Source organism: Podarcis erhardii, assembly GCF_964252035.2.
Source record: "Podarcis erhardii genome assembly, chromosome: 7".
Lineage (NCBI taxonomy): Eukaryota > Metazoa > Chordata > Lepidosauria > Squamata > Lacertidae > Podarcis > Podarcis erhardii.
The window spans coordinates 90,046,931-90,067,854 of NC_138511.1; the positions used below are offsets into that span (position 1 = coordinate 90,046,931).

At 49.3% G+C, this 20,924-nt stretch overlaps 2 protein-coding genes across 7 annotated transcripts in view; both read right to left on the bottom strand.

Annotated features, from left to right (window-relative positions):
- Positions 1-4,705: 4,705 nt before the first annotated feature.
- Positions 4,706-20,924, bottom strand: part of EML2 (EMAP like 2) — a 53,046-nt gene continuing 36,827 nt past the window's right edge. For all 5 annotated transcript variants that reach the window (XM_081868866.1, XM_081868868.1, XM_081868865.1 and 2 more), the window contains 8 exons: positions 18,672-18,803; positions 16,733-16,800; positions 15,674-15,762; positions 12,986-13,083; positions 9,614-9,701; positions 9,295-9,390; positions 7,690-7,820; positions 4,706-6,075 (listed from right to left, as the gene is read on the bottom strand). In XM_081868866.1, coding sequence (XP_081724992.1) covers positions 5,950-6,075; positions 7,690-7,820; positions 9,295-9,390; positions 9,614-9,701; positions 12,986-13,083; positions 15,674-15,762; positions 16,733-16,800; positions 18,672-18,803 — 828 coding nt within the window. In that variant the 3' untranslated portion in view covers positions 4,706-5,949. The remainder of the gene's footprint in view (positions 6,076-7,689; positions 7,821-9,294; positions 9,391-9,613; positions 9,702-12,985; positions 13,084-15,673; positions 15,763-16,732; positions 16,801-18,671; positions 18,804-20,924) is intronic.
- The window catches only part of FBXO27 (F-box protein 27), a 62,951-nt gene continuing 61,031 nt past the window's right edge, over positions 19,005-20,924 (bottom strand). For both annotated transcript variants that reach the window (XM_081869480.1, XM_081869479.1), the window contains one exon: positions 19,005-19,021. In XM_081869480.1, coding sequence (XP_081725606.1) covers positions 19,011-19,021 — 11 coding nt within the window. In that variant the 3' untranslated portion in view covers positions 19,005-19,010. The remainder of the gene's footprint in view (positions 19,022-20,924) is intronic.

The window sequence follows — 20,924 nt, forward strand, 5'->3', positions numbered from 1 at the left end:
AACTGCTAGGTTGGCAGGAGCAGGGACCGTTGCGGGGATTTGAACCGCCGACCTTCTGATCGGCAAGTCCTAGGCTCTGTGGTTTAACCCACAGCACCACCTGCGTCCCCATTATTGCTATTAGATTATGCCAATCTTGGCAAATCCGGAGGGTAACGTGCTTGAGGAAACCTATCAGCCCATGTTACTTTTCGTGTTGGCCATAACCATGCAAGGAGTTCCATGGAAACAGCCATTAATTGGCAGCAAATTCTCCACCTTCCACCCTTCCCAGAAGCTGCTGCTGCTGGAAATTAATCATAGAAGGTCAGTAGGGGATAATTGACCCTCCCTTCCCTATCCCTCTAGACTTTTATGCACCTATTCCCCCCCCCCTCCCGGCTCCAATTGCTGGTGAACATAGTTAGCACTCCTGCCAATGAGAGCAAATCTTTTTTACCTAGGGCAACAGAGAAAAGAATGATTTTCTCCTTTTAATAAACCCGCACAATGTACACAGCTGAGCGGACCCAGAAAACTGCAGCAGTGTAAATTGCCTGACATTTGTCAGCAAAGCTTTTATGTTGGATTCCATCTCACTGGGTGGGAGCAGGAGATGAAGTGGGACTGAGAATTCTCCTCCTCCTATTCCTCTTCTTCTTCTGCGATCCCTTGTAGCCGAGTAAGATTGTCTTCCATAAACATGGTTTTAGCAGTGAGTCCATAAGTGACTGTGGAGGCCAATTCTGGATCCACACATCCTTCCACAGTGGGGACACTGGTTTCCGGACAGGAGTTGATTTGCCAAGTGTGCCTTCCTCTCAGCATGTTTCTCCCTTGCATCCTGAGTTCGAGTGTCTTCAAAGCCCATGACACTTTAGTAAAGGCTGTTCTCCAACTGGAGCACTCGCAGGCCAGTGTTTCCCAGTTGTCAGTGTTTATACTGTTTAAGGGGTGCAGGATGGGCAAGGCGTCTGGCTAAGATTGTTTCTACACGACGGCCCTTAAGTGCTGTCAAAGGTTTGCTTTTCCATACCCAAGTGGAAGTCTTCAAGTTATAGGTAACCAGGCAGAGGGCCTTCTCGGTGGTGGCACCCTGTGGAACACCCTCCCAGCAGATGTCAAAGAGAAGAACAACTACCAGACTTTTAGAAGACATCTGAAGGCCGCCCTGTTTGGGGAAGCTTTTAATGTTTAATAGGTTATTGTATTTTAGTGTTTTGTTGCAAGCCGCCCAGAGTGGCTGGGGAAGCCCAGTCAGATGGGAGGGGTATAAATAGTAAAATTATTATTATTATTATTATTATTATTATTATTATTATTATTATTCCAAAAGGAACTACTCTATTTCCAGCTTAACAATGGAAAGCACAATGCTGGTGGACAACAAAAGAGGTTTAAAGACGCTCTCAAGGCAAATCTAGGGGAAAATGTACAGTGGTACCTTGGGTTACAGATGCTTCAGGTTATAGACGCTTGAGGGTACAGACTCTGCTAACCCAGAAATAGTACCTCGGGTTAAGAACTTTCCTTCAGGATGAGAACAGAAATCGTGCAGTGGCGGTGCGGTGGCAGTGGGAGGCCCCATTACCTAAAGTGATATCTCAGGTTAAGAACAGTTTCAGGTTAAGAACGGACCTCCAGAACGAATTAAGTTCTTAACCTGAGGTACCACTGAGCTACCAACTGGGCAACGCTGGCCTGCGAGCGCTCCAGTTAGAGAATAGCCTTTACCAAAGGTGTCATGGATTTTGGTAGTCAGGAAAAGAGAAATGAACTAAGAGGAAGGCATGTTTGGCACATCCTCACTGTGATCCAGAAACCTATGTCCCCACTGTGGAAGGACGTGTGGATCCAGAACTGGCCTCCACAGGCACCTACGGACACAGCACTAAGACTGCGTTCAATCTTACTCGGCCACGAGTTATCGCCAAAATAGAAATTAAAATAGCAGCTCCACCTCTTCCTTGGGATGACCCCGTGTCACCCAGAAATGTCCCTCTCAGAATAGCTCCCTTTCAGCAGACGCCCTTTCCTACGTTGAATTAGTAGCTTCCTCTGGGCAACTTCTGCCCCTTTAATAATGTTTCCTGTCCGGCACGGTGGTGGCAAATATCCTTTAATTTCCTGCCACTTAGTCAGCTCCTGTTCCCCACCAGAATTACTTTTTTCCTCTGTTAAAATAAATCTGCAAAATAGCTTTGCTTCTTTCTGGTCTGTACCAGTTTCTCTTCTAGACTTTGGACAGCTGTTTTATAGAACATCAGGATCAGCTCTCTGTGCTGAAAGGGAGAATAATGATGACACTTTTAATTCTGCATGACGCTTCAAACCTGGCAGCGAAGCCTAGATCTCTTTAACACCAAAATTCAGGCGCTTAGCATTTGCCAGGGGGGATCTCTCTGATTATTTTGAAACTGGCAGGGCCTCAGCAGTCCTGAAAACTCATAAACCGTTGGCTCCAAGAAATGTACATTAACCAAATACTGTATGATAAAATCCTAAATATTATGTTGTATTGTCTGGCAAACATATCATCATATAGCAAATACTCGGGTGTCAACTACTAAAATCATCTGGGGACAACCTCCAGCATTTTGCATTTGGGGGGAACAAACTGATTTCTATAGAGAACATTTGGAAGAACCTTTTTAACTTAGAAATGTGGTAGATTTTTTTTGGGGGGGGAGGCGGTAGAACCCCTGCTGCGGGAGACCTTTTAAGAAAAAATCCTGGTCGGCTTGATTTGGGGCAGGCGTGGGCAACGACCATGGCTCTCCAAATATTGTTGGACCTCCAGGTACCCCTACCCCAGGCAGTCTATGAAGTTGGGAAGAGGATGGGAGCTGAGAGTCCAGCAACACTGAGAAGCCACAGATGCCCTTGCCCAGATTTGGGCACAGAGGAGAGGGCTCTCAATAGCCACTGGTCCCAATGGCTGTGCTCTGCATCAGAGACAACCGTGCTTCTGAATGCAAGATGCTGGAAGCCACAGGAGGGGAGAGTGTTGCATCTTGTTTAACAGACTACAGTGGTACCTCGGGTTACAGACGCTTCAGGTTACAGACTCCGCTAACCCAGAAATAGTGCTTCAGGTTAAGAACTTTGCTTCAGGATGAGAACAGAAATCGTGCTCCGGCGGTGCGCCAGCAGCGGGAGGCCCCATTAGCTAAAGTAGTGCTTCAGGTTAAGAACAGTTTCAGGTTAAGAACGGAACTCCAGAACGAATTAAGTTCTTAACCCGAGGTACTACTGTACTGTATTTTAATATTTTGTTGGAAGCTGCCCAGAGTGGCTAGGGAAACCCAGCGAGATGGGCGGGGTATAAATAATACAGTCATACCTCATGTTACGTCCGCTTCATGTTACGCTCTTTTAGGTTACGTCGCGTGGCGACCCGGAAGTACCGGAAAGGGTTACTTTGGGGTTTTGCCGCTCGCGCAGAAGTGCAAAATGACATGATGTGCAGAAGCAGCAAATTGCAACCCACACATGTGCAGACGTGCTGCTGTGGGTTGCGCTCTTTTCATGTTGCAAACAGGCCTCCAGAACGGATCCTGTTCGCAACCAGAGGTACCACTGTACAGTCATACCTTGGGTTGAAGTAGCTTCAAGTTAAGTATTTTCGGGTTGCACTCCGCGGCGACCCGGAAGTAACGGAGCTTGTTACTTACAGGTTTCGCCTCTCGCACATGTGCAGACGCTCAAAATGACATCATGCGCGGAAGCGGCAAAACGCGACCCATGCACAGTCGCATTTACGTTTACTTCAGGATGCGAACAGGGCTCTGGAACGGATCCCGTTCGTATCCAGAGGTACCACTGTATATTATGATGATGATGATGCTCGGATCCTGCTCGCTTGTATCCCATAATGAGCATCTGGTCAGCCACTGTGAGAACTGGATACCGGACTAGATGGGCCATTGGGCCTGATCCAGCGGGTGCTCTTCTGCTATTGAAAAGAGACCGGTAGTCACATTCCAACTCCAGGTGTCATTTCTTCAGCTGGAATTCCAGCTAGTTTCTGGTCTCATCTTTACAATCATGCAAAAAAAAAAAGTCTGCCGTGTCGTCTGATTGCCAAATTACATAATCCTAGATGAGCTCGCCCCCCCCCTCTCCCTTCCCTGCCTGCTTTCTTAAATCCTCTGTATTTTTTTGAGAGAGAGCAGCAGAGATGAGAGAAACTAATCCAGTAGCAGCAGCTGCAGATCATGATGATGAGAAGGAGCTGGCGAGGGTTCACTGCACCCTGGGACTCATCAGCCAGCAACGCAGGGGAGGGTGGGGGTTTGGCTTTTCTATAAAAGGGCTTTCCAAAATCCCCTGGCCCCAACCCCAGACGATGCTCAAGGGGCTTAGCTCTGGGACTGCTTCTGTTCCTCCGAGCAAAGAGCCCACACGTTAAAAAGCCCCAAGCAGGGGGTGATGGAATCATCGAAGGGGCACCCCGAGGTCATCCAGCCCAACCCGCCCCTGCAAGGCAGGAACATGCCGCTGTCCCATAAAGCGATCCAACTTGCGCCATGCTGTCACCATCTGAGCTACCCCAGGCTCCTTTGGCTCCCGGCAGCATGACATTCATTGGGCAAACAAATTCGCCGCGAGCGCATTCGACCGCATACCTGACCTCGAAAAACGCTGCTTGTTTAGGCTCACCCTGTGAGGTCTGTTTAAGGTTCAGGAGTTGCCCCTGACAATGACATTTACACACAGGAAGGCGTTTGTGTGTGTGTGTGCGTTGTTAGGTCTCTTTTTTTTTATTGTGTCGTATTCTTACTAAACAGCTTTCTAAGCTCTGCCACATTTTCTTTGGAAAATACAGAAGACAGACAGACAGACATGCTTTGCCCCTCCCCTTCTACCTTCCTGCTCCTCGGCGGGGCCTGAAATTGCCAAAAACGCGTGCCCCCCCATCCCCAAACCATCAATATGTCCAGTGCAAAATACCGCCAACCTGGGCTGAAAATGTGACTCTGTTGCGAGTTTTAAAAAAAGGAGATTATGTGGTCCCTGTGCCATCCGATTTAGCTCCCCAGGACGCCTCTCCTTTTCCTCTGATTCAGACAGCGGCAAGGGATTCCTCTGCTGCCAATATTGCTATTCACCCATCTCCAACCTGACGCCCTCCATCAGATTATGAATATACAATTTCCCACCATCCCCAGCCAGTTAGGGAAGCCTGGCCAAGTCCGACGCCGTGGCGCGAAAGGGCAGCCGTCTTAATTCATGGCTGCACGCATAAAGTAGGGGGCAAGGCCCACTTTGCATGAAGATGGACTGGCGGGAAACCCAGGGCAGGCGAGAGAAAGCCCTTCTCCGAAGCACCGATTCGGGGAATGTGATAGAGGGGTACAGGTGGCTTCAAAGGAAGATGAGCAAATTCATGTAGGGGGAGAAGGATGTCCGGAAAAGCGAAAAAAGGGACTCTTGGCTCCCTCACCGAATGCCTCTTTGCAAAGCTCTGGGTGCGATAGGGAATGGGGGAGCAGGAATCAAAAACCTCGCCGGTCAAAGCAGGTCCCAAACTGCTTGACATCCATAGTGCAAATGCCTGGGGAGGAGAGGGAAATCTGCGGGCGGCAGCTTCTTCCTCCGTGATTTCTTAAAGGAGGGGAGCAGGGGCTGCCTCACAATTTGGAAATAAGCCCCCCCCCCCCGCCAACACCGTCACATTCTCAGCCTGTGCAACCTTCAGCCTTTAAATATAGATATATAGAGATAGATCTGGATATATATTATCATTATTCATATAGAGATGTCTGTAAAATATAGCTCCGCCGTATCCTCTCTTTAAATCTTCCTCTTTCCACAATCCCCCCCCCCAACACATTGCTGTCACTCCCAACCTCAAAAAGTGTTTAATAGGATCCAACCCCACCCCCAACCCTACTCGTTGCCCCGTTCCCTCCCCCGGGAGGGGGAAAGCCCCGCTTGCCCCCCGCCCTGCCCTGCCCTGCCCTCCCCCTAGACGAGGTGCCACTGGAGGATGCTGGTGTCGGTCCCACCGGTGGAGAGCAGGAGACTGTCGTCGTGGAGGAAGGCAATGTTGGTGACGTGGCTGCTGTGGCCGTTGTACGTGTGGCTGGGGGCCTGGAGCAAGAGACAGGAAAGGGGTCTCAGGAGAGGGCAGGAGAAACCCCCCACACAAAGGCCGGCCGCCCCACTTGTCAAAGGCCTTCCCGAAATCAAGATGCACTATGTCCCCAGCGTTCCCCTGATCCACCAAGCTTCTAACTCCGAGGATGGCAAGTGGGGCTGGGGGGGGGGGGAGATTCCAAGACAATCAAATACTGCAATTAATCCAGAATGCGGCAGCTAGACTGGTGACTGGGAGCGGCCACCGGGACCACAATAACACCGGTCCTGAGAGATCTGCATTGGCTCCCAGTATGTTTCCAAGCACAATTCAAAGTGTTGGTGTTGATCTTGAAAGTCCTAAACGGCCTCAAAGGCCCAATATACCTGAAGGAGCGTCTCCACCCCCATCGTTCAGCCCGGACGCTGAGGTCCAGCGCCGAGGGCCTTCTGGCTGTTCCCTCATTGCGAGAAGTGAGGTTACAGGGAACCAGGCAGAGGGCCTTCTCGGTGGTGGCGCTCTCCCTCCCTTCAGATGTGAAGGAAATAAGCAACTATCTTCTTTTTAAAAGACATCTGAAGGCAGCCCTGTTTAGGGAAGTTTTTAATATTTAATGCTGTATTGTTTTTAACACTTGATTAGAATCCGCCCAGAGTGGCTGGGGAAACTCAGCCAGATGGGCAGGGTATAAATAATAAATTATTACTATTATTATAAATAAGCATTTGAACATTTCAGTGTAATACAGTATAGTTTCTTTTTCCTCTGCAGAATATGGACAGCTGTCTTTTCAAAACGAGAGCAAGAGCATCGAGTGAGACTGAGGACAATCTCATCCTATAAATGAGATCACCCAGCAAAAGCAAGCTCATACTTCTGGAGTTTGCATACTTAAGGTACATATAGGCTTGTTTATAATTGTATTTGGGGAATGATTCACATTCTTATGTAGCTGCACGCTTCTCTATTTGCTGTGTGTCCCGTGATAACATTATAAAGCAGCCGTGCTCTATGTTATAAATCAACAAGTTGTTTCTTTTTGTCCTCCAACGTATTTCTTATATTAAAAAAATTAGGGTGCTGCGAGCAAATTTTTATACTGAAGGTGTGGGCCCAGATAAATCTTTTTGAGAACCACTGGGCTAGGAAGGGGGGCAACCCATTTTTGCTTGGGTTGAAAGCAAAAATGGAAAGGATTTGCTGAAATTACTAATTGAACTAGAATACAAAAAAGGGAGGTGTGAGGAGGTCAGAGAAACAAGTAAATGAAAGTTATGGTATGGAAAAGATGACGTGTTTTTTTAAAAAAATTGTTTCTATATTTTTTAAAATTGTGTGTATTCTGTATTTTTTGTTTATTTTCTCTTTTACATTTTTGTAACCTCCTTGAAACTTCAATAAATATTATTTTTTATAAAAAAAAGGAAGGGGGGCAACCCAGACACTCAGGCACTGCGGAAACCGGGGGGACGGGGTTAAGTGACAGATGCCGTGAGCGACTGGGAAAGAGACAAGCCAAGAGGGGTTGGTGGGGAAGTCTCGGAACGCCCTTTCAGGCTACTTAGGAGGAGAGCAGAAGGAAAGGATCGGGGAAAGACGAGAGGGCAAGAGACCCTGGGAAAGCTTACCCGCGGCTGGCAGCACGGGTAAGAGAACAAGTGCACTTTGCCGAAGTCGTCGGCAGACGCCAGGAGCTTCCCGTCGTGAGAGCGGCAAACGGCGTTGATGTCGGTGCCGTCCGCACCCTCAGGCCAGATCCCTAACAGGGCAGAGGAAAAAGTCAGCGGCGGAAATAACAGTAATAATAATACAGTCGTGCCTTGGGAGTCCCCTTCATGGATCCCTGCCTTGCCGTGGCGAAGGGACTTGAATAACTCAGAGAAGCTGTGAGATATGCTGTGCAGGCCCACCCAAGATGGACAGGTCATAGTGGAAAGTTTTGACCAAACGTGATCCACCTGGAACAGGAGCCGGCAAGCCACTCCAGTATCCCTGCCAAGGAAACTCCATGGACAAGCTCCCTGGAAAAGACCCTGATGTTGGGAAAGATGGAGGGCACAAGGAGAAGGGGACGACAGAGGACGAGATGGTGGGACAGTGTTCTCGAAGCTGTGAATATGAGTTTGACCAAACTGTGGGAGGCAGTGGAAGACAGGAGTGCCTGGCGTGCTCTGGTCCAGGGGGTCACGAAGAGGTGGACATGACTAAACAACAACAACAACCTTAGAAGTAGAAGCGAATCCATTCCGGAAGTCCGTTTTGACTTCCAAAATGTTCAGAAACCAAATTGTGGCTTCTGATCAGCTGCCGGAAGCTCCTGCAGCCGATCAGAAGCTATAGAAGCCCCGTCGGACGTTCCAAAGAACGTTCGCAAACTGGAACATTCACTTCCGGGTTTGCAGTGTTCAGGAGCCAAAACATCTGAGTCACAAGGTGTTCGACAACCAAGGTACGACTGTAATAATTTTCTTATTTTTACCCGGCCCATCTGACTGGGTTGCCCAGGCCACTCTGGGCGGTTTCCAACATATATAGAAACATAGCGAAACATAAAACATTAAAAAGCTTCCCTATACAGGGGAAAGAAGCTGTAACATCCCATCAACCCATCCTATTTTCCAGTTTTGTGCATCGTACCCTGCAATGCCCAAACGAAAACCCTCTGTTGCTCGCTGGGCCAACCACCAGCATGGCCGAAAGAACTGGCAGGAGTGGAGAGGGGGCGGTCTGTAAGGGGCATTTGCCATATCCTATTCTGCCTGGTTTAGCGGTAACCAGGGGGTTGCTTGCCGATGTTTTCACAGTTTGAAAATAAAAGAAATCATTTATTAAGAAGAGGAAGTGGGGGGGGGGCCCTGACCACCACCCCGGCCAGCCAGATGGCTGGGGCATAAATAATTATTGTTGTTATTATTTCTTTCATTTGTGCTTCTGGGCGGAGCCAAGGGCATCATCCTGGTCTGAGGGGGTTAAAGGATGAAATGTGTGCCTCAGTTTTGGGAGCCCCGCAGAGCCTTTCTGAAGGCAGCCCTGTTTAAGGAAGCTTTTAATGTTTGATGCATTACTGTATTTTAATATTTTGTTGGAAGCCGCCCAGAGTGGCTGGGGAAGCCCAGCCAGATGGGCAGGGTATAAAAAATATATTATTATTATTATTATTATTATTATTATTATTATTATTATTATTATAATATTTCTTGCTCACACCACCCGCCCAGCCAGGAGACACTCACCAAAGACCCCAAAGCCCAGGACGCAGGTGGCCGTGGCCCAGTCCATGTTGCGGACGGCCTCAGCGCTGGTGATCTGGCGGCAGGTGGAAGGGTCCCCTGTAGGGAGGAGGAGGAGGAGGAGGAGGAGGAGGAAGGAGACACAGACAAGAAAATGTAAAGCACGAAATGCCATCAGAACCTGGGCTGTTCCTTCTGCAGAGATCGCAGATTGTGGAAACAGACTCTAAAGGAGAAGATCATCTGATAAGGAGGACTCCTCCTAGTCCCTCTCCCAGCGCAAAGGTGGTGCTAAGAAAAAGAACCCAAACTCTATACTCACAGTACAGGATTTCGTAATCGCCAGAATTGGTGACCAAACAGCTGCTGTCAAAGGCCCAGTCCAGATGGGTGATGAAACTGGAGTGGCCCTAGAGCAAAGGGGAGATTTTAGATTGATTGATTGACAGACACACACACCTGCAAGGGGAACACTTCCTGTTACACACATAACCCAGAGGCTCCTCACGGGGTCCCTGCCATGGGAGCATATTCACCCAGTGCTTTACCAGTTGCACTGGCTCCCGGTGGAGTACAGGGTCAGGTTCAAGGTGCTGGTCTTGACCTTTAAAGCCCTTTGTGGCTTAGGGCCCTCGTATTTACAGGACCGCCTCTCCTGGTCTGCCCCGCAGAGGACCTTAAGGTCCATGAACAACCATAGTTTAGAGGTCCCGGGCCCTAAGGAAGTCAGACTATCCTCCACCAGGGCCAGGGCCTTCTCAGTGATGGCTCCCACCTGGTGGAATGCTTTGTCCCATGAGACTAAGGCCCTGCAGGATTTAACCTTCTTCTGCAGGGCCTGTAAGACAGAGCTATTCTGCCTGGCTTTCAACTTGAACTTAGCCTGATCTTTTATCCCCCTTCCTTCCCTCCTCCTCCCCTTTTATTATAATAATAATAATAATAATAATAATAATAATAATAATAATAATATAATAATAATAATAATAATAATAATAATAATTTATTATTTATACCCCGCCCATCTGGCTGGGCTTCCCCAGCCACTCTGGGCGGCTTCCAAAAAATATATTAAAATACTGTACTACATCAAACATTAAAAGCTTCCCTAAACAGGGCTGCCTTCAGATGTCTTCTAAAAGTCTGGGAGTTGTTTTTCTCTTTGACATCTGGTGGGAGGGCGTTCCACAGGGTGGGCGCCACTACTGAGAAGGCCCTCTGCCTGGTTCCCTGTAACTTGGCTTCTCGCAGTGAGGGAATCGCCAGAAGGCCCTCAGCCCTGGACCTCAGTGTCCAGCATCTTTTATGAAGATTACCTGCTCTGGGATCCCACAGCTAATTCTCCCCTGGCCTCCTCGCTGGCCCAAGTAGGACCAATTCAGCCAGCTAGCCCTGGTGATCATCTAATTGATTTTTGATTTTTGAATTTTATTGTTATTCATGTTTTTATACTGTATTTTCTGCTGCTTTTCTAATTAACTGTTTTAAAGTGTGTTAAATTTGTTGTTAGCCCCCCTGAGCCCGGTTTTTGAACCGGGAAGGGCGGGGTATAAATAAAAAATTATTATTATTATTAATTGTTATTATTAGTGTTGTTTGATGCTCTACAACCCCTTAGAAACCACAGAATTGTCGACTTGGAAGGGATCCCCAAGGATCATCCAGTCCAACCCCCCTGCAATGCAAAATTATGCAGTTGTCCCATCAAGGGATCGAACCTGCGACATTGGCACTATCAGCCCCACGCTCTAACCAACTGAGCCCAGAGCGTTCTATTTTCATTCAAGGCAAAGGACCCTGGCACTCACTGCCACCATGTGCCCTGCTAATCTCCTCCCTGTGCCCAGGTGAGGTGGACACTCTGCACATGGCCAGAGGCTCATGTTGTACAGCATCTTCTGGGGCCAAGTCGAAAAAAGCCCAGAAAATCAGGCTGTTGTGGACAGCCGTACCTGCCCAGAGGAGTGAAAGACATTTTTTAAAAGGATAATTTTTATTTTTATTTTTAAAAAGACATACCCGTCATTCATTTATGCATGGCTGGCTGCACCCCTATATCTGACAAAGCAGCTCCCTCTGCTGCCCACTTGCAATATTACAGTGTTTCGCTACCTTAATATGGCAGCCTTCGTCAAACTGGTGCCCTCGATATGTTTGGAGCTACAATTCCCATCAGCCCCCAAGCCAGCACCATCGCTGGGGCTGATGAGAGTTGCGGTCCAAAACATAATGGAGGGCACCAGGTTGGCGAAGACCGCCTTACAGCCAGAGGTGCCTGAAACAGAAGATGGCCTGCACGGCCGTAAATACTTCATAGCTAATAATAATAATAATAATAATAATAAATTTTATTTATATCCCGCCCTCCCCAGCCGAAGCCGGGCTCAGGGCGGCTAACAACATCAACAATCAAACCATCAGATAATCACACATTCTAAAAAATATTACATTATAAAAATCAATTAAAATCAAATTAATGGCAACTAATTAAGCAAGATTCTAAGCAGGTTGCCAGAGGAGGGAGTCAGGCTGCGCCCTGACCAAAGGCCTGGTGGAACAACTCTGTCTTGCAGGCCCTGCGGAAGGATGTCAGGTCCCGCAGGGCCCTAGTCTCTTGTGACAGAGCGTTCCACCAGATTGGAGCCGCAGCCGAGAAGGCCCTGGCTCTAGTTGAGGCCAGCCTAACCTCTCTGAGGCCTGGGACCTTGAGGATGTTATTATTTGCAGACCGTAGGTTTCTCTGTGGGGCATACCAGGAGAGGCGGTCCCGTAGGTACGAGGGTCCTAGGCCGTATAGGGCTTTAAAGGTTAAAACCAGCACCTTAAACCTGATCCTGTACTCCACCGGGAGCCAGTGCAGCTGGTATAGTACCGGTTGAATGTGATCTCGCAGCGAAGACCCCATAAGGAGTCTCGCCGCGGCATTCTGCACCCGCTGGACATCAAACCCAACTGCTCAAGTGAGGACCAAAGAAATCCCGTTCAGCCATGTTGCCACAGGGACGTTTCTGCTTCTGAAACTAGATTTGGGTGTTTATTTTGCGATACGTAAGTTTTTGCCAGCTGCTTTGGAGAGTCTGGGCTATAGAAAATTTTCGCAACCCGAGTGTCCACTGTGTATCTTTAAGGTAAAGGTAAAGGGACCCCTGACAATTAGGTCCAGTCGTGGCCGACTCTGGGGTTGCGGCGCTCAACTCGCTTTATTGGCCGAGGGAGCCGGCGTACAGCTTCCAGGTCATGTGGCCAGCATGACTAAGCCGCTTCTGGCAAACCAGAGCAGCACACGGAAACGCTGTTTACCTTCCCGCTGGAGTGGTACCTATTTATCTACTTGCGCTTTGTGCTTTCGAACTGCTAGGTTGGCAGGAGCTGGGACTGAGCAACAGCAGCTCACCCCGTCGTGGGGATTCGAACCGCCGACCTTTTGATCGGCAAGTAAGTCCTAGGCTCTGTGGTTTAACCCACAGCGCCACCCGCACCCCTTTTTGTGTATCTTTAGCACCCGCCTTCTATTGTGATTGTAAGTTATTTTTAAACATGGAGTTTTGGATGTTGTAACCTTTGGGTGAACGGAAGTCGAGGGAGGAAGGAAGGAAGGAAGGAAGGAAGGAAGGAAGGAAGGAAGGAAGGAAGGAAGGGAAGGGAATCTTTCTGGGCAGAATGCAATTCTGTCTTTGGTTGTGCCTCCACTCACCGAACACTTGCCGACGCGCCCATACTTCCTGCCACCCTCAGAAACCAGGTAGATGTAGACAAAGTTGTCGTGGGAGCCCAGAGCCAGGTATTTGCCATCTGCAAAGCACAAAAGCAAGAGCCAGGGGATTGGAGGGGTGGGCAGACACTGGAAGGCAAAATGGGGGTCTCAACGCAGCTCAGAATTTTCAGTCTCCAGTGCACACTTAGAATCAGAGAGTGGTAGAGTTGGAAGGGACCCCGAAGGTCATCCAGTCCAACCCCCTGCAAGGCAGGAATCTCAGCTGAAACATCTGTGACAGATGGCCATCCAACCTCTATTTAAAAACCTGTAAGGACGGAGAGTCTGCCACCTTCCGAAGGAGTCAGTTCCAATAGGCTTAGGTTTTTTTTTTTGTAATATTTGAACATTGCTTTCTACTGAAAAGGTCCCGGAGAATATTCCCAACCTGGAATAGTAACAATAACAATAACAATTTATTATTTATACCCCGCCCATCTGGCTGGGTTTCCCCAGCCACTGTAGGCGGCTTCCAACCAAATATTAAAAGCAATACAGCATCAGACATTAAAAACTTCCCTAAACAGGGCTGCCTTCAGTTGTCTTTTAAAAGTAAAATAGTTGTTTATTGCCTTGACACCTGATGGGAGGGCATTCCACAGCGCAGGCGCCACTACCGAGAAGGGCGTCTGCATGGTTCCCAGCAACATCGCTTCTCGCAGGGAGGGAACCGCCAGAAGGCCCTCGGAGCTGGACCTCAGTGTCTGGGCAAAACAATGGGGGTGGAGACACTCCTTCAGGTATACTGGACTGAGGCCATTTAGGGCTTTAAAGGTCAGCACCAACACTTTGAATTGTGCTCGGAAACGTACTGGGAGCCAATGTAGGTCTCTCAGTACTGGTGTTATGTGGTCCTGGTGGCCGCTCCCAGTCACCAGTCTAGCTACTGCATTCTGGATTAGTTGTAGTTTCTGGGTCACCTTCAAAGGTAGCCCCACATAGAGTGCATTGCAGTAGTCCAAGCGGGAGATAACCAGAGCATGCACCACTCTGGCGAGACAGTCTGCGGGCAGGGAGGGTCTCATCCTGCATACCAGATGGAGCTGGTAAACAGCTGCCCTGGATACAGATTTGACCTGTGCCTCTATGGACAGCTGTGATTCCAAAATGACTCCCAGGCTGCGCACCTGGTCCTTCAGGGGCACAGTTACCCCATTCAGGACCAGGGAGTCCTCCACACCCGCCCGCCTCCTGTCCCCCCAAAACAGTACTTCTGTCTTGTCAGGATTCTGTTAGCCGTCATCCAAAAGAAAAGAAAATCGCATAAGCGTTGTTAAAAACAAATTGAACAGTGCAACAACATATCTCTGGGATTCAGTGTCCCTACAAATCCCATCGTATTATAAGTAGGGCTTCCTCGGAAGACGGTTCGGAAACTACAGCTGGTGCAGAATTCAGCGGCCAGGTTGCTCACAGGAGCAAGACGGTTTGAACATATTACACTGATCCTGGTCTGACTGCACTGGCTACCAGTTAGCTTCTGGGCCCAATTCAAAGGGCTGGTTTCGACCTATAAAGCCTTAAACGGCTCAGGACCGCAATACTTCAAGGACCGCCTCATTCCATATGAACCTACCTGGACCCTGAGATCATCTTCCGAGGCCCTCCTTCGTGTGCCGCCTCTGTGAGAGGTCCGGAGGGTGGCAACACACGAACAGGGCCTTCTCTGCAGTTGCTCCACATCTGTGGAATGCTCTCCCCATGGAAGTTCGCCTGGCGCCTTCATTATACACCTTTAGGCACCAGGCAAAAACATTCCTTTTTAACCAGGCCTTTGGTTGATCTGATTGACATCTTATGCCCTTTTAAAATGTGTTTTTTTGGGGGGCGGGTGTATTGCATTATTTTTATTTCTATTAGGTATTTTGTGGTTTTATATCTTGATTTTATTCTGTGAACCACCCTGAGACACCCGGGTATAGGGTGGAATAATAATAATAATAATAATAATAATAATAATAATAATAATACAGTGGATTAGCGCTATTAGCGGTTTAGCGGCTTTTAGCGGATCAGCTGATAAGCGGCTTAGCGGCTTAGGAAAAGGGGGAAAAAAGGGGGAAAAAACCCGCAGGAACTCGCAAGACATTTCGTCTTGCGAAGAAAGCCCATAGGGAAATTCGTTTTGCGAAGTGCCTCCAAAACGGAAAACCCTTTCGTCTAGCGGGTTTTCCGTCTTGCGAGGCGTTCGTCTTGCGGGGCACCACTGTAAAATAATAATAATAATAATAATAATTTGCTGGGAATCGCAGGAGGGAGAGAGCGCAATTGCATTCATGTTCTGCTTGTGGGCTCCCATAGGCATTTGGCTGGTCACTGGGAGACAGGACACCCTCTCCCCCCGGCCAACTAGCCGAATCTTTGGTCTGACCCAAAGCTCTTTACGCTCCGTCCGTTAAGAACGAAGGAACGAACCTAGAGGACAAGCCCTCCTATCTTAACAACGAATGCTCTTCTTGCCTTTCCCAGGCGGAAGAAAGCTACTTGCAGATGTCACAACTCAACAGCAGCAGCTAAAGGCAAAGACAAACCAACAGATCACGGTAGGATTCTGCCGCAACCTTCCTTCCAAACCCACCTCTTGGCTCCTCCCTCCGTACCCCTCCCTTCGCCCCCCCCATCTCCTACCTGGGGAGAAGCTGACCACAGAAATGGGCTCCCCTCCATCCGTGTGGATGGTCACCAGATCTCGGGTCTCCGTGTCCAGCACAAGCCACCTGAATTGAAGCAGAGAGGGGAGGGGAAAGTTTTCCAGGAGGTCAGAGCAGCTGAGGATGCCTGGATCAAAGCAGAAAAGAACGCCGCAAGCTGGATTTCTGCATGTTAAAGTTTGTGGGTCGCAAATCCTTTGACCCACTGAGTCTTGCTGCAACGGCACTGCAATAAATCTGATTTGTCGGCACTCCGACAAACTTCAATGGCGCCCACATGCACACTGCCTCTCTTCTCAGTTGTCGGATAGTAGCAGAGTTCACACGCAGCGTAAAATGGCTTGTCTGTGTCAACGTGGTGTGTCCAATAACTCAGATCGACACCAGTGCTTCTAATCTATCACTCTTTATTTAGAAGCATACAAAAAACAGAAAAGAAAAAGCTACAGGTTATGTATCTCCAGGCGCCAGGAGAAAATGTTTCTCTTTAGGGCTTTTGGCTGGTTAACATTCTACAGCCTTTTAAATGTGCTTTGTTTTATTATAAATTTTGTGTTCTTGTTTTGTGTTTCTAATACAGTGGTACCTCTGCTTATGTACTTAATTCGTTCTGGAGGTCCGTTCTTAACCTGAAACTGTTTTTAACCTGAAGCACCACTTTAGCTAATGGGGCCTCCTGCTGCTGCCGCGCCGCTGGAGTACAATTTCTGTTCTCATCCTGAAGCAAAGTTCTTAACCCGAGGTACTATTTCTGGGTTAGCGGAGTCTGTAACCTGAAGTGTCTGTAACCCGAGGTACCACTGTACAGTCATACCTCGGGGTTGAGCGCATTCGAGTTGCACTCCGTGGCAACCTGGAAGTAACGGAGCGCGATACCCTTTCAAAATGTGAATGGGGAGGGCGAGTTACTGGGTTGTTCTTGTTTTCATTTTCAATATGTATTTTGTGTTTTTATATTGTGATTTTATCCTGTGAACCACCTTTGAAACCCGTGGGTATAAGGCCATTTGCAAATCTAATAAATAATAATAATTACCTGCCAGTTACGGTGCCCACCACTAGCACAGAGCCGCTGGGATGGAATCCAGCCGAGCGAGCTGCGTCCTGCAGGAGACAGAGAAAGGAAGTGCAATTATGGGATGTGTAGCACTAAGCGTGGGAACCATTTTATGGAAACTGGGGAGGGAGGGATCCCACAGAACTGCGTTATCACCCAAGTGACTCCCCACAGGGCGCAAGCCTGGGCAGTGTGTCTGGAGGTCCTGGGTCTTACGATATTCCGTTCCACCTTAAGAGGAACAGACGTGTGGATTTGTTGTACAGTGGTGCCTCGCAAGACGAAAATAATTTGTTCCGCGAGTCTCTTCGTCTTGCGGTTTTTTTGTCTTGTGAAGCAACCCTATTAGCGGCTTAGCGGCTTAGCGCTATTAGCGGCTATTGACGGCTTAGAAAAAGGGGGGGAGTGGAAAAACTCGCTTTCGTCTTGCGAAGCAAGCCCATAGGGAAATTCTTCTTGCGAAGCACCTTGAAAAACGGAAAACCCTTTCGTCTAGCGAGGCATTCGTCTTGCGTGGCACCACTGTATGTCACATGTCTGTTTACATTCCAGCACAGCTTGCTGGGAACTTCCGTTGTGTGTATAGCTTTTGCTTATGCTGTTTGCTTGGACACGAAGGAGGGAAGACATGTTTTCCCCTTTGTCCTGATGCTGAATAAAATGCCTGTAAATACCCTTTACACAGCCTCTATCTGCCCTTCTGTTGCAAAGGGGTTTCCTCTCTGCTGGCTTGCGCGCTCAGCTTCTGAAGCTCGAGTCGCAGGTACCGTAGATTCCCGCGTATTAGGCGACTGGGCGTATAAGACGACCCCCAACTTTTACTGTTCAGTTTTAGAGTTTTAGAGTTTTAGAGTTTGAGTGGCGCCAGGGACAGAGCGCACACCCCTCCGCTGCCTCTGCCGTAGCAGCAGCAGCAGCAGCCCGAGGCGAGGCGTTTGGCGGGTGAGGCGTTTGGCCACATCCCCTTCTGTGGGGAGGGAGGAGGAGCAACAGCAGAAGGGGCACCTCTGGTCACTGGCTCCCCCTCCTCCTTCCCAATGCGTATACCCGGCGTATAAGACGACCCCCAACTTTAAGGGGTGATTTTCCAGGGATAAAAAGTCGTCTTGTACGCCGGAACATACGGTACATGCTGATCCAAGGACCGGAGATTGTTTGGCTGCTGGCCGGTAGGCTGGAGCCAGCTGGGGGCCTGCCAGTTGCCCCCGTTTCCTTGGAGGCATCCCAAAACTGGGCTGCCCAGAGGACAAGACCCCCACACCCTCAGCCTCACCAAAGGAAAGCAGAACAAGACTTTTGGCACCAGCTTGGCTCCAGGAATTGCTGGAAGGAAGCGTACAAGGCGCCATCCAACTGACTTAGGGACGCCCCTCCAAATTTGTGTAGGGTTTCCTCCTGAACCCTTTCTCGGACACTGAGGTCCAGCTCCGAGGGCCTTCTGGCGGTTCCCTCACTGCGAGAAGCCAAGTTACAGGGAACAAGGCAGAGGGCCTTCTCAGTGGTGGCGCCCGCCCTGTGGAACACCCTCCCACCAGATGTGAAGGAAATAAGCAGCTATCTTATCTTTAGAAGACATCTGAAGGCAGCCCTGTTCAGGGAAGTTTTTAATATTTAATGCTGTATTGTTTTTAACACTCGATTGGAAGCCACCCAGAATGGCTGGGGAAACTCAGCCAGATTGGTGGGGTATGAATAAATTATTATTATTATTATTATTATTATTATTATTATTATTATTATTATTATTTATTTCTTCTCCTGAAGATATCCCACAAGGCAGCGGAGGTTTGGGGTCAGAGTTCTCCTAGAAGGGCTCCCTTCCCAGGTGGGCGAGCCCGACCTGGCCCTCACATAGAACCCCCCACAGAATGCCCAACCCAGTCCTCGCCTCTGCCCCCCACCCGTCACAAGAACTCACCTCAATCCCCTTGCTCCACAGGGGCTGATGGGTGGCCACGCTCCACAGGTGAACCTGCTTGTCTTGCCCGCAGGTCAGGAACTGGTCCAAAGCAGGGTGGGTGGCCAGGCCCCAGAGTTCTTCCGTGTGTCCCTGGGGGAAAGGGAGAGAGAGGAAGAACTACAGTCACCCAGGTCTCCCACTGCAAGCAAAACTATCAAGGGTCATCCTTTGAAGGAAGGCTACAGCATTTAGGGACTTTTTTAAATAGTTTGGAGTAAGAGGCAACAATATGTAAGTTCGTACAATTATTCACGGCATGGCGAAAGTGTAGAGAGAAAAACTTTTCTCCCTCTCTCATCACTCTAGAACTGGCATGTCCAACAGGTCGGTCACGATCTACTGGTAGAAGAAGAAGAAGAGTTTGGATTTGATATCCCGCCTTTCACTCCCCCTCAGGAGTCTCAAAGCGGCTAACATTCTCCTTTCCCTTCCTCCCCCACAACAAACACTCTGTGAGGTGAGTGGGGCTGGGAGACTTCAGAGAAGTGGGACTGGCCCAAGGTCACCCAGCAGCTGCAGGTGGAGGAGCAGAGATGCGAACCCGGTTCCCCAGATTAGGAGTCCACCGCTCTTAACCACTACATCACACTGGCTCTCGGTAGATCCCTGCGAGGTTTTGGTAGATCACGGTCGATCTCTGGCTCCCTTTCCTTGGCGTCTCTAAAACTGACTCCTGCCCTCCATTGTTGTATGATCTCTGGAAGGGAAGACGGAGATTTCTCTGTGCTGCTGTTTTGATCCATAGTGATCTTTTTATGAGTGACTTTACCCCCTTTTCCCTTGCCTTTAAAGGTAAAGGGACCCCTGACCATTAGGTCCAGTCGTGGCCGACTCTGGGGTTGCGGCGCTCATCTCGCTTTACTGGCCAAGGGAGCCGGCGTACAGCTTCTGGGTCATGTGGCCAGCAGGACAAAGCCGCTTCTGGAGAACCAGAGCAGCGCACGGAAACGCCGTTTACGTTCCCGCTGGAGCGGTACCTATTCATCTACTTGCACTTTGACGTGCTTTCGAACTGCTAGGTTGGCAGGAGCAGGGACCGAGCAACGGGAGCTCACCCCGTCGTGGGGATTCGAACCGCCGACCTTCTGATCGGCAAGCCCTAGGTGCTGTGGTTTAGACCACAGTGCCACCCATGTCCCTTGCCTTTAACCCCCCCAATGGAAACCCTCCCCCCCGAAAGCTTATTTTTAACCCTCCCCAAAATGGGGCTCTTCTCCCTATAAAATCTCAGCAACTTTGAGCTGAACCCCCCCCCCCAAAATGGGGGTAGATCACTGCCAGTTTATAATTCTGAAAGTAGATTGCAGTCTCTTGAGAGTTGGCCACCTCTGCTGTAGAACTAGTTGGTGCTTGATGATACTGTTGGAGGATTCAGGGCAGGGAAAAGAAAGCCCTTTTCCACGCAGCGCATGGTTAGCTTATGGTATTAGAGGTTACCACCCACGCACTTGGGCTGCGTTTTCTGCTTGCGTGGTGGCACCTCGGCAAAACCACTTCTCACTGTTTATAGCGGAGTATTTCCCCGGAGGCAGGCGGCAAGAACAGGAGTCCTGGTCAAATTCCTCAGAAGGAGAAGAGGAGGAGTTTGGATTTGATATCCCGCCTTTCACTCCCCTTCAGGAGTCTCAAAGCGGCTAACCATCTCCTTTCCCTTCCTCCCCCACAACAAGCACTCTGTGAGGTGAGTGGGGCTGAGAGACTTCAGAGAAGTAGGACTGGCCCAAGGTCACCCAGCAGCTGCAGGTGGAGGAGCAGAGACTCGAACCCGGTTCCCCAGATTACGAGTCTACCACTCTTAACCACCACACCACACTGGCTCTCAGTCAAGAGCTTCTTTATTGGTTGACTGGTTGCACAACCATTTATTACAAATATATACAAACCATTTACATGCCTTCTATATTCTGGACTCACAGCTGTCCATGGAGGTGCAGGTCAGTTCTGTGTCCAGGGCAGCTGTCTACCAGCTCCATCTGGTACGCAGGATGAGACCCTCCCTGCCCGCAGACTGTCTCGCCAGAGTGGTGCATGCTCTGGTTATCTCCCGCTTGGACTACTGCAATGCGCTCTACGTGGGGCTACCTTTGAAGGTGACCCGGAAACTACAACTAATCCAGAATGCAGCAGCTAGACTGGGGACTGGGAGCAGCCGCCGAGACCCCATAACACTGGTCCTGAAAAACGTATATTGGGTCCCAGTATGTTTCTGAG